This window comes from Cicer arietinum, chromosome 8, assembly GCF_000331145.2.
Source record: "Cicer arietinum cultivar CDC Frontier isolate Library 1 chromosome 8, Cicar.CDCFrontier_v2.0, whole genome shotgun sequence".
NCBI lineage: Eukaryota > Viridiplantae > Streptophyta > Magnoliopsida > Fabales > Fabaceae > Cicer > Cicer arietinum.
Genome location: NC_021167.2, coordinates 4222227 through 4238622, shown reverse-complemented (window position 1 = coordinate 4238622; position 16396 = coordinate 4222227). Strand labels below are relative to the sequence as shown.

Below are 16396 nucleotides of genomic sequence, written 5' to 3'. Positions count from 1 at the left end.
ATTAAACTTTCAACTAGAATTCAAATTCGAATTTTGTTGAATAATTTATTTTTAATTAAAGTTCATTAATTACTTAATTTCAATTATTTTTTAAAAAAGATTTGGTCACTTAATTAAAGAGATTAAAGGGGATGGAATGTATTGTCAAATTCTGTAATAAATATAATATATCACTTATTTCATATTTTCAAAAGACAAAAACTCTTTTAGAATATAATTAAATACTTATAGAATAAATGTTTTTCATAAAAAAAATTGTGTATAAATTCTTTCTTTTAAAAAAAATAAAATAAGTTAGTCTATTTTTATATAAATTTTACATCATTTTCACAAACAATCATGTAAAACTTATGCAAATTAGCTATAAATAACTTATCAAACATGTTATATATATTATCATCACTTCATGTCCATGAACATCCCAAAATTAAATCACATTGCCACGTTGATTAAAAATGCCGAAAAACATCATGTCGTTTAAAACATTCATGCGACAAGGGTTAGATTTGCTTTTCCATTCGATCACTCAATCAAAAACAAGCACCACGGACTAGTTTTTCGGAACGAGAAATAGTTTCCGAGAAATAGTTAGAAAACTGAATTTAAAAGAAAACATTAGTAGAGTTAACTTAAACTGATTAAAAAAAAAAGTTAACTTAAATTGTTTACCAAAATATTGATAAATTTTTTTGTTTAAAGATAAAAGCCAATTGGCAAAAAACATCTTGCTTAAAATATAGTACTGTGCATCTTTTTTCTGTATAATATTCAAATTAAACTTTTTTATCCATCTTATTTGTCTCTGCACAATGTTAATGACATTTTTAATCCAGGTAGCAATTTTATCTATATTTTGAGTATGTTTAAATCCACTTATTTGAATTTATCTACTAATATAAATACTTATGATTGTGAAATTGTTCAAATTAGTAGAATCAATGGCACACAAATTGATCTAATGAACGCCTCTAAAATGCTGCACCTCTAAAATGTTGCACCGGTGGAAATATGATTCACATCAAACAACTCTGTCAAAATAATTTGAAAACTTGCATTTAACTCAACTACAGTTTGAAGGGTAAAATAAATCATTCTAGACATTGATTTGAAAATTGATAGTCAAAATTATATAGTTTCATAATTTATCATACATCTGCGTGTATATCATTGATTCTGCCCCCTACAATGTTCAACAATATTTAACTTACATTTCCAAAATGAATTGTACTAAAATAATCGCCAATCCATTTCATAAACGTCCACATAAGAAACCAATCTTTGCATAAATGTCCAAATAAGAAAAACTGTGATAATTAAAGAAAAAAACACAGATGTTAAAGAAAAAAGAACCTTATCAGTATCTTTTGTGTAGAATGGACTAGTTACATACACAGCATTCAAAGTAGTGAGAGATCTTCAAGTCTTCAACCATTCAATATAGCAGGCAATCAAATTCTTTGTATTCTTTCAGTAAGGAGAAGGGTTTAACATCATAAAATGTCAAGAATCTGCAATATGTTTAACATATATATCTATAAGACCAATTAAAGAACCATACAAAAAGGTTGACACTAACTGAAAAGTAGCACCCAAATAACAATAACCAAAGCCTTGTTTCCCACCCGATGAAGTCGGTACTTAGTTATAAGTATCAAAAAACGCTATAAAGTTTTGTCACGGGTCATATCATTATTTCTAACTTGATAGTTTGCTCTATAGTTTTATTTGGTCTACCACTTCGTGTAACTATTTGATTATCCTTAATCTACTCTCCTTACCAGTGCTTCAACATGTCTTCTTCATATGCCCAAATCAACTTTGATAAGACTCTACCGTGACTTCATTTATAATCTTATTTTTGTCTAATATACAGTTTCATCTCTACAACACTATTGCCAAGTATTTAGCCTATACAAGATTTGGAAGGTTTTATAACTATGCAATTAAATCCTTTAAAAAAAACAAATTACACGATAAAATGTTGCTTTATGTTTGATTGACAATTTTTCTATGACAAATTACACCCAAAGAAAATCTTCATTTTATATCCATCCTACTTGAATTGTACGGTTAATATCTCCCTAACTCCATTTACCTCCCTGACATTTTTTATCATGGATCTAAGATACTTAAACATGCCACGTCTGGTATTAATATTTTCAAATATTCACTTTCAAGCCATGAATAGTTCATCTTTTGCTAAATATTTCATATACTTTGTTTTAAAACTACTTAAAAGAAAGTTTTACCTATCTCCAAATTTATAAATTTTCATTTATTTCTTCTCTCACTCTAACTAAAACTATATTATCTGCTTATAAAATTGATTGATAATTTTAGATGCAAAAAAGTGGACTGATATATTAATAAAATGCAAAACCAAGAGACTTGTCTGATAATATGCAAGACCTGTTAAAATGATTAATTCAAACTGATTAATAGATATTTAAGGAGGGTAGAAGTTGGTTTAAATAGTTAGTTTGTTTGTTAACAATGTACTGTAGCAAACTATTTGATAAATAGCAAAAGTTGGGCACATTGCTTAAGCAGCAAGTAACAGTAATAAACTTGATTCAATTCATTCTATTCCTTCCAACTCCAATTCCTATCAATTTCTAAGATTGTTCTAACAATTGGCATCAAGAGCTTGGGTTCTAATCTAGGGAAACACGAGTGAAAAGTAAGGGGATTTCAAATTGGGAAACACAAGTGTGAGTGAAAGAAATCATGAATGGAGGGGGTTTTCCATCTAATTTGCCAATCCTTGATGGGAAAAATTGGGAGAGATGGTCTGCATCTATGAGATCATTACTGGGAGCTCAAAAAGAGTTTGAGATTGTCCAAGAAGGCTATGAACAACTAGGTCCCAATCCAACAGAAAGGCAACAAGCAGCATTCAAATATTCCAAGAAAAAAGATTGCAAGGCATTGTTTTACATCCAGGAGAGTGTGGATTCAAACAACTTTGATAGGATTTCAAAGGCATCTACATCAAAGGAGGCATGGGATATCTTGGTGAAGTATTACACGGGTGGTGAAAAAGTCAAGAAAGTGAAGCTTCAAATGCTAAGAAGGAAAGATGAATTGTTGCAGATGGAAGAAGATGAAACCGTGGCTGATTATTTCAATCATGTGCAGGCCATTACCAATCAAATGAAAACTAATGGTGAATTGATAACTGAAGTGTTAGTTATTGAAAAAATTCTAAGGACCTTAACACAAAGGTATGATCATATTGTCGTGGCTATTGAAGAGTCAAAAGACCTTGAGATGATGAAAGTGGAGGATTTGCAAGACTCCCTAGAAGCTCATGAACTGAGAGTAAGAGAAAGGTGTGCAGCAAATTCAGCAACTCAAGTGCAGGCACTGCAGGCTCAAGTTAACAAGAAATTCAATCAAGGAGGAGTGAAATACAAGAAAGGAAAGGGAAAATCTAAGTGGTACAAGAAGCATGACTCAAATGAAGGGCCTGGAAATTCAAGAAACCAGAACAGCAGTGATAATCACAGCAAGAAACCAAATGATAAGAAGAAGTTTAACAACAAGAGGATTCAATGTTATAATTGTCAAAAATGGGGGCATTTTGCAGATGAATTAGGGGGCATGTTAAAATGATTAATTCAAACTGATTAATAGGTAGTTAAGGAGGTTAGAAGTTGGCTTAAATAGTTAGTTAGTTTGTTAACAATGTACTGTAGCAAACTGTTTGATAAATAGCAAAAGCTGGGCACATTGCTTAAGCAGCAAGTAACAGTAATAAACTTGATTCAATCCATTCTATTCCTTCCAATTCCAATTCCTATAAATTCCTAAGATTGTTCTAACAAGACCAACTCTCTTGGTCTGAAAAGATACTTGATTTCTTGTGCATCCCAACAAAATTCAATCAATTCAAAAAGGGATAAACGTCATGTTATCCTGATATAGTTAAGTAAATTTGATAAGAGTTTGCAAGAAAACTTACTTGCATTGGCATCTCTTGCATGACAATACCGGTGCTTTCTTCGATACTTTTTAGAGTTTCTACTTCTCCACCAACAACCATATTGATAACAATTCCATCTGCACATTAGTCAGGAATCTAATCAATGATGCAAAAATCCAAACTATCACTTAACAAACCATAGAACAAGGCAGCAAAAAAGGACCAGCTGTTAAACAAGCCGCCAAGCGCCTTCCATATGTTTCCTATACGAAAAACAAAAAATGAAAATTATGAGAAAAATGGGAAATGAATCATTAGGGTGGGAGAAAGATACAATAAGGAAACACAAACGCCGCTTTCACAACACATAAATCACTAGGCCAGCATTCTACTTCAGTTCTGAGAGAAAAATGCAGCTAGATTTAAAGATGGATAATTCTTGAGAACCAAAAATCTAACTGAAGAAACAAATTTCAATAGTTCTATTCTCACTAGCAAGTGGTGGCTGCAGACAAAAGAAACTTTATACAGCAAGAACCTTAGAATGGTTTAATGGTCTACTTGATTTACATGAATTTATCCAATAAATAAAAAACTATCATAAAAAAAACCAACTTGTACAATCTCAGGAACAAAAGAAACACCAGAAAATCATCCGGCAAGCTGTTTTTGCTGTTTTATATAGTTGATCAATCGACAAAAGATCTTCGGTGCAAGCAACATGATATAGCCAAGTGACACTGACACCACAATAAGTAATAATATGGTGAAGATTGAGAAACGCAAAAGTAATTGTGAAAAGCCACAATGTAATACAAATGGACTCTTGGAAACATATGAACGCAGAAAGTCTTGTTGTAAATGTGAATTACGGAAGATAAAAAAGGAAAAGTGCACTACCTTTTTCGCCGGTAACTCGTAATTAATGAGAAGATGAGCATTCATGGGAGGCTCCCCAGAAGTAAGAAGAGGAAGGCAAGCATCTGTGACAATAATCATATGAGATCTATCATCTTTTCCAACATCATCCCCATTCCCTGCTGCAGAATGATTTATCTGATTCCATCCCGTTGCCACCTGACGAAATTTCTCTAAAACAAAAGCACGTTCGTCTTCAACAAGGTCACTGTACTGACGACGCGTGGAAAAGAAAACAAAGTTGAATGAATAACAAGTTAGCAAGGAAGAACACAGAAACATAACCCAAAACACCGTTGACATTTATCCATCCGTGTTTGGACAAACAGTTTAATTAAGTGCTTATGCTATAGGCACTTACATACAAGTGTTCATGTATAAGTTATTACTATAACAAAACATACAATAAAGATATAAGTTTTTTTCATGAACTATAAATTATTTCTATAAGCTATGAGATGTCGTAAACAAGTTAATTAAAGTAAAAATTGGAATAAAAAAGAGAATGAAAGTAGAAAAGGGATTAAAGAATGAATAGTACGAACCAAAGCATTGTAGGAAATGAAAGGGAGAGGGGAAAGAGAGGAGCAGAGAGAGTCAAGGTCGTCGCGAGTGCTGCAACAGACGACAATCGGCAAAGAAGGACGACGACCAACCAAATCAAGAAGATCAAGCAACGTTTGCTGAAAGCAAGCAAAGAAATTATCATAATCAAATTGAAATTCGAAATATCTAATCGCAAATCAAATATTATTGAATTGAATTGAATTGAATTGAATTGAATAATAATAAAGATAAGATGGTAGAATAGAATACCATTTTGAATTGAAGCCTGTCAACTGCGAGGTAGAAATGGCGCGGGTGACTGAAGATCGAAAACGGTTAAATAAAATAATATATTCAGTCAAAAAAGGAAGTTGATGTTGAAGGAGATAGAGAACGAATGAAAAGTACCCGATCTGATACTGATACTGAGACTGAGACGGTGGTGGAGACTGAGCATCCATGCTGCTGTCCATGCCCATCTTACTCACTCGCTACAAGCTAAGTTTGCAATTTCTCACACTCTTGCTCCGATCTTCCAAGGATATATACCTCAATGATTCTTCTTTAAGTGGACTTTGTTTAAACACTTCAATTTAAAATTATTATTATGTTTTGTTCTAATGCTCAAAAAAATGTAAATCGCCATATGATCTTTTTAATTTTGTAATATGCACCCCCTTTATTTATGAAGATTTTCTATATTGATCGGAACATCTAAGTCCAACAAATATACATTGAAATTTGAGTTTTAAAGAGAGATTCAATTTATAATGCGGTATAAATATATTGTCAGTAACCATAACTATCAAATTATTAAAATTATTTTATTTTTATCATAATCACTTTTAAAATCAAACATATAATTAATTATAATGTGCTGATACATAAAACATTTTACACAGTTAATGTACGTTAATTATACTATTTGCATAGTATTTTAACTGTCAGCTGCTAAACAAAGACATCAAAATATTATCCTTATTCGAATTATATTTTATTTTTCTTTGATATAGTGATTAAAGATCAACTTCGGTAATTAACCCATAATTCGAATACCATTTTTTCTATATCCTTAATCTATTTCATATATATTATATATAACTTTTATAGTTAACCAGTATTCTTTTTGTTACAAAAAGAAAGAAATAAAAACTAAACCTGTAGATAAAACAATGCTATATCTCCCGATAAAAAACCTCAGCGAAGAAGTCATGAGGAAGAAGAAAAGTGACCAATTAAGAGTTGACTAACCATATATAAATAGGTCCTTAAATTAATAGTATTGATCTAAAATTATACCAAATCACTTGTGATTCATTCGTAAGTTTGTTTTCGTGACATTTAGCATTTCCGTAACATACTCTCTTGATGCATCTGTGCCTAACTATACTGATATTTTTATCATTGAATTTGTACTTTAAAATAAATTATATAATATGATCTGATAAATTTTTGCAGGTGGTTGAAAATGCCCTGTGCATACTGTTTCCATTTACATTAGATCCAAATAAACTCTGGCATACATCAATGCTCATAATAGGTAGAGCAAAATCATAACATTCGATTCACGACTCCTACAATTTGCACAATAGGACTAATACAGCTTCTTCTGATTTTCATATAGTCAACCCAAACAAAAGGTAACTACTCCATGTAGATATAGTAACTAGTGACGGAAGCCTGTCCTGTTCATCATCATGATGAACTCCTCCGGATCAACCTCTCGATCATCTGCATATTGTAAAACCAAAAATAAATTACCAACACCTAATGCAAGAAAAACAATAAACCAAAACAAAAATAAATAAATAAATAGTTTACTACCATTTGCATAACATTTCTATAAGATATCGAAATGTTATATTGCTTAGTAGCTTTTTATAATTAAACTAGCATCCTACTATTGGTGATTAAACATATCACTGTAAAAAATATGAGATAAGCAGAATTAGTTACTGAACCTACAGTTAAAAAGGATGCAAAGTTGTATATTGCTCCCTTAACATTTGTCTTACAAAATTTATCATCTAACCAAGAGTATAGCAGAACAAGGTGAGCTCCCCTTAAAAACTATGAAACCAATGCAAACACCTCCTATAGTTTCGAAATGAGAAACTACTCATTTTTAATGAAATACTGTATGTATATACAATTTAGGAACCTATTGTAATCATCAAGTTAGGAACCCAGAAAAACTGCAGGACATAAAAAGTATGACAAGCAAGAAAAGAGGATGGCAAAAAGAGAGAAAGAACTCTGATATTTCTGCAATGAGAGAGAGTAAGGCAGATAAACCACCTTACAAGGATTGACCCTTAAAACTGAGAGACTCAATTGTTTCATATTAATCCCAACTGTTCTTACAGATGCGCAGTTCCTGCTAATTAACCTCCCAAACTGCCAGTGTAAATGACTCCTATTGTTTACTCAGCCTTATTTTCCAGCTGAGACTCATGTCCAACACATCATGTGCTTTTAACCCAGAAGAAGTATAAATGCCAAGAGATATTGTTGTGAACCTATTTTTTTACTTTAATCTAATTGAACTCGGTTTTCTCCATTTAACTCAGTGTTATCAATGGTGGATGAAGAATTATTGCGGCAGGCAAAAAATCCACCATATAAACATTGCATTGCGGCCTTTGACATAGTTATACAACAACTCCAACCAAAGCTTTACCCTACTGACTCTGAGTAGAGTCAACTACATGGATCAAACGACGCCATAATGTTGTCTTATATCATATCTCTATGGCGGAAACTTGGCAGATATAATAGGTTTTGCAGCCTATGGCAGCTGATCAGTGACCATAATCCACCATGCTATAATGCCATGGTGCCGCCAAGGAGAAATTTGACAACACTGATTTAACTTTGTTTTTCACTGCTCACATATGTATACATCTGGTGGTAGTGGGTTTCAGGCCAAAGATATTGACCAGAATTGTTATCATTAAATGAGGGAAGGGAGCCAATAAAAATATATCATTCCGAATCAACAAGAGCACAAAGGCAAAGAAAATTACTATTTCCCACACAATGGCTTTGATAACAAAAAAAATAATGGATGAGTAAATGAGAACATGCATGTACCTGTAAGCCATTTGAAACTATTGGATGATCAGAATTAATTCCTATGCAAACGCATATATGAGTTCCAACCATGCTTTGTTTGTTCAACATTTAGGAAAGCATTCTACATTTTTTATAAACCACTACTACTCTACTCCCTAATATATTAATATTTAGTAGAATATCATATCTTAAATTTAAATATACACTCAAATAAGCCTGCTATATTGCTATTTTTTGTTATATAATGCATATGTTTTGACACTTTTTCATGTATTTTTTAATAACCTTTTTAGGTTTCTATTATTGATACATAAGTTAACAGTTGTCAAATGTCGCCCGTGCATTGCACAGGTTTATACCCAGTATGCATACACAATACACCTGGTAGTAGTAGGTTTAAGACCAAAGATATTGATCAGCTATGAAGAACAAACACCTCTGAGATTAGGCATATCTACGTGTCCAACACCCGTACTACACCTCAAATAAGTGTCCCAAAAATAAATTTTGTTTTTCTTCGCTTCAACACACCTTAGACCCCTTGGACGCATCTCAAACACATCTACAAGGGTTTAAAGATGTGTCAAAGCAATGACGATTAATGATGGGGGTTAAAGACATGAAATTTAACATGTTTAGTATTTTGGTAGTAGATGTATCAATGAAGGTGAAAAACTATCATATGTGTATCAATGTCGGGGTCCTATGTTTCTTAAGTCAGCGGTGTCCATGTCAGAATTTGTGCTTCATATAGATCAAAACAGTTATACTTAAATGGGGGAAGGGAGCCAATAAGAATATTTCATTCCAAATAAACAAGAGCACAAAGGCAAAGAAAATAACTATTTCGCATACAATGGCTTTGCTATCAAAAAAATAATCATGGTAAAGCAACTTCAAGCACATGACTACATTAGTACTAAAACAAGATCAGTGTCAACTTTACTTCCAATGCAGAAAATAGCAGATTTAAAGATCAAAGTAATGATACTATTTTTTCATATATAGACAACACTATGTCAGCATAACCTAACACTGTTCACCATAGAATGCAATACAAATACACTATTTGAGATATAAAAGTTCGTCTTTAAAATTAGAAAGTTCGCAAGGTTATGACTGTGGTAACTTACTATTTTGGTCGGCCTCATCAACCATCTCCTGAATCTCTCTATCAGTAAAACTTTGACCTAGCTCTTTTGCAATGCGCTTGATGTCTGTTATAGATATCTTACCCTGCATTGACCACAAATATGCAATTAGAATAAAAAAGAAGTACTAGTGATGTATAGTAGTAAAAATCTTCACATTTTTATCTTGATCGATGATATGGAAAGCTTTCATGAGCTCCTCTTTAGTGTCCCTTTCTCCTATTTTGGCCGTCATCATGTGCTCAAATTCATCATAGTCGATTGCTCCACTCCCATCCTTGTCCACATCTGCTATCATTTGTTCAATTTGCTGAAATGGTTCAGTGGATTATCTATTAGAGAGATGCATATAGAACTCTTACAAAGAATGGCATCACAAAATCCTGACAACGCAGTACATAATCCATTGCAAACTCTGCACAATCATAAGAAAATTGAAAGAATGTACTTGGATATTATATAATACCTTTTCTGTCATCTCAAATCCAAGGGCCCTGCAAATATAAGATGTATATTGTGAAAATTAAAACAACACAACCGATTAATATGACAAACATTTTTTTAACTTTATGATGAATTACAACAATACCTCATGGCAACATTCAGCTCCTTGGCATCAATAGTACCTAAAAATCATCAAAGTATTTTAGCATAAAGTGGAAATAAAATATTTGACAAAATTGTGATTTTTATGGTAAAAGTGTATTTATAAAACCTGAGCCATCGGTGTCAAATAATTCAAAAGCTTCCTTAATCTCCTGTCTCTTCTGCGGCGTCAAATGATGCCGTGGTCTTTGTTTATTGTTGAACCTCCTGGAATCTCCTCTAAGTACAGATGACTGGTAAGGAAATTACACACCAAAACAGAGTCAGTGATTTTTCATGAATTTTGTCTCAACCATTTATATGATACAATCAAATAAAAGGAACCTACTCATTCATTTAGAGGAGATACTAAAAATGAAGTAAAATTTCGCAAAAATTGATAATTACAAATGATCAATGATCTGCTATTTTCATTGAAAAATAAACAGTAACTAAAAATAATACAGGAAATATAAGCAATGTAGCGTGGTGATTAGATTAAAAAAAATGTTGATAGAGAATAATGTAGAAAATTAAGGGAAACAAGTAGTAGATAGATTAATAGTTAGTTATCAAATTGGAAAGGGAATTGGTGGGCTAAGGAAGGAGAAGAGCAGAGGGGATCGAACCATTTTCGTCTGAGCTAGGGCACAAATTCACGACGAAGATTGGAATTCGGAAAAAGTGTCAGAATCTTTCCTACTTGCTTTTGATTTTCCGATACGAAGGAATCAGCGATTGAGGGTGCGCGTTATGTTTAGATCAAACACAGTCGTTTCATCCTAACCCGGAGATCATAAAAATTTAATACTTTTAAATAAATAATCAAATAATTAAATTCTATTTTTATTTTTAACATAATATTTTTAAAAAAATTAAAATTAAAAAAGATTAATATATTAAATTACTAAAATTTAAATATTTAATAAAAATATTTATAATTTAATATAATAATTATAATAGTAAAAAAAATATTATTTATTTTATATAAATAGGTCGGCTAATAAATCTCAAAGTTTATTGTGTGACTTGTAGGTGATATTTTTAAGTGGACTTTTTTAGAAGTTTTAAACCTTATTTGTTTAAAAAGAAAAGTCTAATCTGACCTGAATTTAAGGCTAGGCCATAGACTCTTGTCACTCAGTCTAACTTGTTTCTACCCTTAATCGTAGTAAAAAAAATATATATATATGTTTTTACTTGTATAAAACTTCAAACTTTTCAATTTTAATTCCTACAAAATTATCGAACAAACATTTTAGTCTTAAATAAAATATATTTTATATTCTTTCAATGTTTAAACTTTTGAATTATTTTTTAATAATCATGTTTAGAATGTTATAAAAACTTCATTCACAAAAATTTATAATTTTTTAAATATAAAATATTTAAGATAAAAGTAACAAAAATATGAATCTAGATATCGAATTTTGAACTTATTTTTTGTTAAATAAATTTTTACAATGTTATAAAGATGTTTGTAAAAAAATTCATTCAAAATTATACGGTATATTAACAAGAGGAACTAAAATAACATACATGATCATTTTGTTTGGATTAAGTATTATATTTTTATTTTACAGGAACTAAAATTGAAATGAAATTTTATAGAGATTAATAACATATTTAATCCTAAGAAAAATAAAGACAAAAACTCACTTGTGTGTGTAAGTTTAAATCAATTGTCATTTATTATTTTGTTTCCTAATTGGGTCTCTAAATTACATTCAGTTTGTGATATCAGTCATTCGTCTCACTTTTAATTACGATTAGTGCAATTAAAATTAGCAGATCATTAGAAGTTCTACTAAATATTGTAATAATATATATTGCATTAACTTCCTTCATATGCATAGTAGTTTGGGCAATCTACTCATTGTGATGTTTCGACTTGTGACTCGTTGTGATGTTTCGACATGTGACTCGTTTGGACAATCTACTCATTATGATGTTTCTACTCACAGTAGTTTGAAAGTAATTTGATAAAATTGTTAAACTTAAAGCACCCAATGTGTAATTTAATATAACTTAAAGTCTAGCGGTGAAAATCAAATGTAAATTAAAAGACCAAATCAAAAGAAAAATTTTAAATGACCTAAACGATAATTATTACTTTTTTAAGTCAACGAAAGGGTGTGAGGTGAGGTAAGAGAGTAACAACTAAACCCAAACACGTCAAGAAAGTCTATAATGAAGAAGATGAGCTACATTCCTATATCATACATCTGAGACAAAAAGAAGAATAATATTCCACCGGACAAAATTCTGACTAAAAATTCCAAAATTGATCAATAAATCAGCGTAAGAATTCCCTTCTCTAAAATATACGAACAATGAAATCACATTTAAAAGGTAAAATAATTACAATTTTTTTTACCTATTTTGAAGTATTCAATAGTCAAGCTGAAAGTTATATATGTATGCAGAATTTTTTTTTAGAATTAAATTTTAAAATTAAAATATTTAATTGTTTTCTAAAACTAGATAATTCACCCTAGCTCATAAACAGAAACTAGAGAATTAAAGGGCACTATTAACCATTTATATCTTGATAAATTTTGGGTGTTGTGTAGGTAGAGCATGTGATCATCAAATTTGGTGATATAGGAATTAGAGTGATAATAGTTCATCTCGGCCAATATTCAAGAAGTCCCAACGTTCTATAGGTTAAGTCTAACCAGAGGCCATGGGTTTTAGATTCCATGGAAGAATAAGAGTGTGTTTAAATGTGTTTTACTTTCTAAAAATTATTTTATAAATAAATTTTGGAAAGTTTTTTTTTTAAAAAAAAAAATTTTAAATTGTTTGTCAACTCCAATTTTTAAAACAGCTTTTGACTAGAGAGTTAAAAAAATTGAAAAATGAAAAGTAAAAATTGACTAGAGAGTTTTTTACTCTAATTTTATTTGTTAATTTATCTGTTTTGTTTTTTTAGTTTTAAAAATTATAATATTAAAAATAATTTTACAAAACAATTTTTAAAAACAAATAATTCAAACAAATTTTTTAGTTTTTAAATTTTAAAATACAAAAATGAAATTTTTAAGATGTGAATCAAAGAAACTCTAATTAATTTTGTGTGATTTTTGCATAAATTGCTTTCGGACAATCGAATTGAGTTTTGAAAAGTAAGATACCATTATGACTAAAAAAACTCAACTTCTATAAGAATATGTTGTGAGTGGCATATGATTAACGAATTTCACTAAGGGGACCAAATCCCAAAACAAATTTAAAAACTCTTAGGATAGTTGATTACTCGAAAGCCAATTGAGAACATAAAATTAAAACATAATAACATCAAACTATGAAAGGAAACAAAAAAAAAAGTGATCTAGACTAAGGTGTTGGCCACTTGGTTGGTTGGCTTATCTAAAAATGTGACTTCATCTAAAACTCTCTATCTCCATTTGTTAAGGAGTGAATATAGTGAGCAAGAGAGTAACAAGAATGTCTCATAGCACAACCAACTTCCTAGAGGTGAATAAGCATTAGAGAATTATCCTTATCACCAATAATATATCTATCACCTAGTTGACTAACTAATTGAATAGCATCCAAAATACTTAATAATTCTGCCATCACATACGAACAAACCCCTCTGCACTAAAAACAAGCATGTGATGTAAGCTACCAAAATGTTATGTTAGCTTTAGCACGTGTTATGTTGTTGTCAAAAAATTATATTATTTTCAGCGATGATTATCAAGAAGTCGTTTTTTATTTATTTATTTATTATTGGTATAATCTTTGCTGATATAAGTGTATTTTGGCTAGCAAAATGTCTGATGTAAGTTCTCTTAATTAATCCATGTAGTGATCTACTTGTATCTCTTATCTCATCTCATTCTCTCAATAATATTTCAATGCTATGTGCTAGTTGTGCACTGCCTCAGCTACCCTTCACTCTTGTTTTTTAGGTGTTGTAGGGACATGATGTAATAGAGGACCCAAATACTTGTTTACTTTGTGTGTCATTTTCTCGCACATGCAGCACATTAATTTATTGATCAATTAATGGCAATTCACAAAAATGACAACTAATAAAGTATATTCTATCATTATAACCCATTGCCAGGATCTGCAACTATATATGGACAATTGTTCTTTTTTAGTTTTTAAATAATGTGAGAGAATGGCAATATTTTGCTACTTTTTACACGTTTTTAGGTGAAAAGATGTACTTTTTCTCCTTTTTAACTTGTTTTTGTGTTGTTATTCAAATTTATAGAAGAGGATCTACTGTAGCACCACTAAAGTGTGTAATGTGTGTCACCAAACCTTTTTTGTTTTTTGTCAACAGTATCACCAAACCAAACGACATAATACTAACAACATACATCAACTATCATATTATGTTTAATTTTACAACTGCAAATACTAATATCCGTATAAGCTTATTACCTAATTAAAATTAACAGAACTTAAACATGTGAAACAAACATATTAGGGGTAGCAAATTCGGTATTAATTTTTATTTATAAAAACAAATTGTATTTGTGAAGGTGAATTGCGTGGCAAGCTAAGTTGATACACACTATTTCAGTTGCAAATCTTGGCACTCTTGATGACATTGACATCACTAAAGTCAACAACAGTTTTTGTGACTTTAAGACGAGGCCCACCAAAGCCCAATTGTTGTTCACGGGCTCTCTTGTTTTTGTCTGTTAAATTTTCCTCTTTCAACCAAACACCAAACAGTTTCAAACAATCTCTTCTACCACCACCACCACCTTCAACTTCTTCACCTACCGCATTTTCAACAAATTCACAACTACCATCTTTCAAAATGCGATCGATTTGATCGGGACCCACGTTTAAACGGTCCTTTAGAAAACCCACCAACTCATCGCACTGCTTTTTCGCACGTGCCAATTCTGAACTCAATGTTTCGTTATCTTTTCTCAATTTCTCGTTCTCGCTCGATAAATTCGCGCTTTGGGGAATTGTTGTTTCTACTGATCCAGGGTTCTTTGAATTGGAGGATGAGGTGGAAGTTGATGTGGACCCCACGCCATCGCTGCCGGAGTTTGATTGAGAGTTGCCTTCGGCGCCGGTTTTAACGGCTTCCGGGGGGTGTGACGAAGGTTGGGGAACGACTTTGCGGCGTTTGATTAAGAAGAGAAGCTCTTTGTTGTCTCGCTTGAAATGTTCGTTTGCGAATTCCCATTTGTCTGGCACGACCTTTCGGAATCCCTGCAGATTCAAAACAACCAAATTCACTCTCCATATATAAATATATTCAACACTCCTATTCATATATTATTATCAAATGTTTTTGGTAGTAGTGATGAAAGTAATTTAAAAGGTTTTTTTCTTAATAGAAAAACAAGTGCTGTTAATTTTTTAATTTCTAAAAATAAATTATATTTTGAGACAAAATCAATAATAAAATAGTTGATTAATGCATTTTAAAAATAAATATTAAAATTTATTAATCATCTATTAAAACTAATTGACCTAAATCAACCTAAATAATTAATCATAATTTTGATATACTTAAATCAACCTATAATTGAAGATGGTTAAATACATTTAAATTATTTGTTATATGGTTCTATATAGATGCAATTAAACACTTATATAAACCTATATATTTTTAATTTAAAAGAAATCATAAATAATATTTCTTTTATCTCGTAATAAATATTATTGTAATTAATAAATTATCGCAAAATAAGTATTGTTCACAATTTTAATATAATTTTAATTATTTTTCTATACCACCTATACTACCTTTCTTCGATGATTATTATATAAAAAAACTTATCAACAATTAATTAACATAAATAATTTAACTAAAAAGAGAGAAGGAAGAGGGTCGATAACATACATAGGTGTTGAGCTGGCGAACAAAGCTTGAGAAGTTGTTGTGTTTAAAATATTTTGGAAGCAAATCCCTTGCAAAATCCGCATGTTTCCACACAACAAAACTTTCACCACTCTCACTCCATGATATCACATCCTCCGTCGCCGTATCATCCACCATCTCGTACGTCTTCGTCAAAAACGGCGCCGGCACCGACCGTTGCGACATTTTTTTCCCGATCTACCCTTCAACTTTTCTTTTTCCTAGTTATCGACTAGTAGTATTTTCAAAACGAAAAAAAAAATAAAAGCCCTTTTTAAAAAAAAAAATAAGAAGAAGAAGAAGAAGGAATTTTGTGTCTAGAAAGAACAACTAAAGAGGAGAAGA

At 31.0% G+C, this 16396-nt stretch overlaps 3 protein-coding genes across 4 annotated transcripts; all 3 read right to left on the bottom strand.

The window, feature by feature from the left end:
- Positions 1-1100: 1100 nt before the first annotated feature.
- On the bottom strand, positions 1101-6125 carry LOC101494648 (ATP-dependent RNA helicase eIF4A). 2 transcript variants are annotated; one of them, XM_004511878.4, is made up of 7 exons: positions 5798-6125; positions 5660-5708; positions 5389-5526; positions 4826-5056; positions 4149-4188; positions 3965-4062; positions 1101-1508 (listed from the first exon to the last, which is right to left on the bottom strand). In XM_004511878.4, the coding sequence occupies exons 1-7, from the start codon at positions 5866-5868 to the stop codon at positions 1491-1493; spliced, it is 645 nt and encodes a 214-aa protein (XP_004511935.1). In that variant the 5' UTR covers positions 5869-6125; the 3' UTR covers positions 1101-1490. The 2 variants fall into 2 exon arrangements, with proteins under 2 accessions (XP_004511935.1, XP_012574432.1); XM_012718978.3 differs by having other exon boundaries at positions 1259-1508; positions 4826-5051; positions 5798-5973.
- A 687-nt stretch (positions 6126-6812) lies between these two features.
- On the bottom strand, positions 6813-10970 carry LOC101494337 (probable calcium-binding protein CML13). Its single transcript, XM_004511877.4, has 7 exons — positions 10830-10970; positions 10331-10454; positions 10205-10241; positions 10082-10109; positions 9773-9925; positions 9598-9700; positions 6813-7120 (listed from the first exon to the last, which is right to left on the bottom strand). The coding sequence occupies exons 1-7, from the start codon at positions 10830-10832 to the stop codon at positions 7056-7058; spliced, it is 513 nt and encodes a 170-aa protein (XP_004511934.1). The 5' UTR covers positions 10833-10970; the 3' UTR covers positions 6813-7055.
- Positions 10971-14523: 3553 nt separating this feature from the next.
- HSFB1A (heat stress transcription factor B-1a) lies at positions 14524-16396 on the bottom strand. The gene is made up of 2 exons (XM_004511876.2): positions 16034-16396; positions 14524-15396 (listed from the first exon to the last, which is right to left on the bottom strand). The coding sequence occupies exons 1-2, from the start codon at positions 16235-16237 to the stop codon at positions 14743-14745; spliced, it is 858 nt and encodes a 285-aa protein (XP_004511933.1). The 5' UTR covers positions 16238-16396; the 3' UTR covers positions 14524-14742.

Bases quoted from the DNA above. Each gene is read 5' to 3' on its own strand.
- LOC101494648 (XM_004511878.4), bottom strand. From the start codon at position 5,868: ATGGGCATGGACAGCAGCATGGATGCTCAGTCTCCACCACCGTCTCAG. The intron at 5,527-5,659 runs GTATTCTATTCT...GCTTGCTTTCAG, and splicing joins ACAGGCTTCAATTCAAAATG to CAAACGTTGCTTGATCTTCT. The intron at 4,189-4,825 runs GTAGTGCACTTT...TTTTTCGTATAG, and splicing joins ACGAGTTACCGGCGAAAAAG to GAAACATATGGAAGGCGCTT.
- LOC101494337 (XM_004511877.4), bottom strand. The intron at 10,110-10,204 runs GTATTGTTGTAA...TTATATTTGCAG, and splicing joins GAGCTGAATGTTGCCATGAG to GGCCCTTGGATTTGAGATGA. The intron at 9,926-10,081 runs GTATTATATAAT...GAACCATTTCAG, and splicing joins GATTTGAGATGACAGAAAAG to CAAATTGAACAAATGATAGC.
- HSFB1A (XM_004511876.2), bottom strand. From the start codon at position 16,237: ATGTCGCAACGGTCGGTGCCGGCGCCGTTTTTGACGAAGACGTACGAG. The intron at 15,397-16,033 runs GTATGTTATCGA...TTGAATCTGCAG, and splicing joins TTCGCCAGCTCAACACCTAT to GGATTCCGAAAGGTCGTGCC.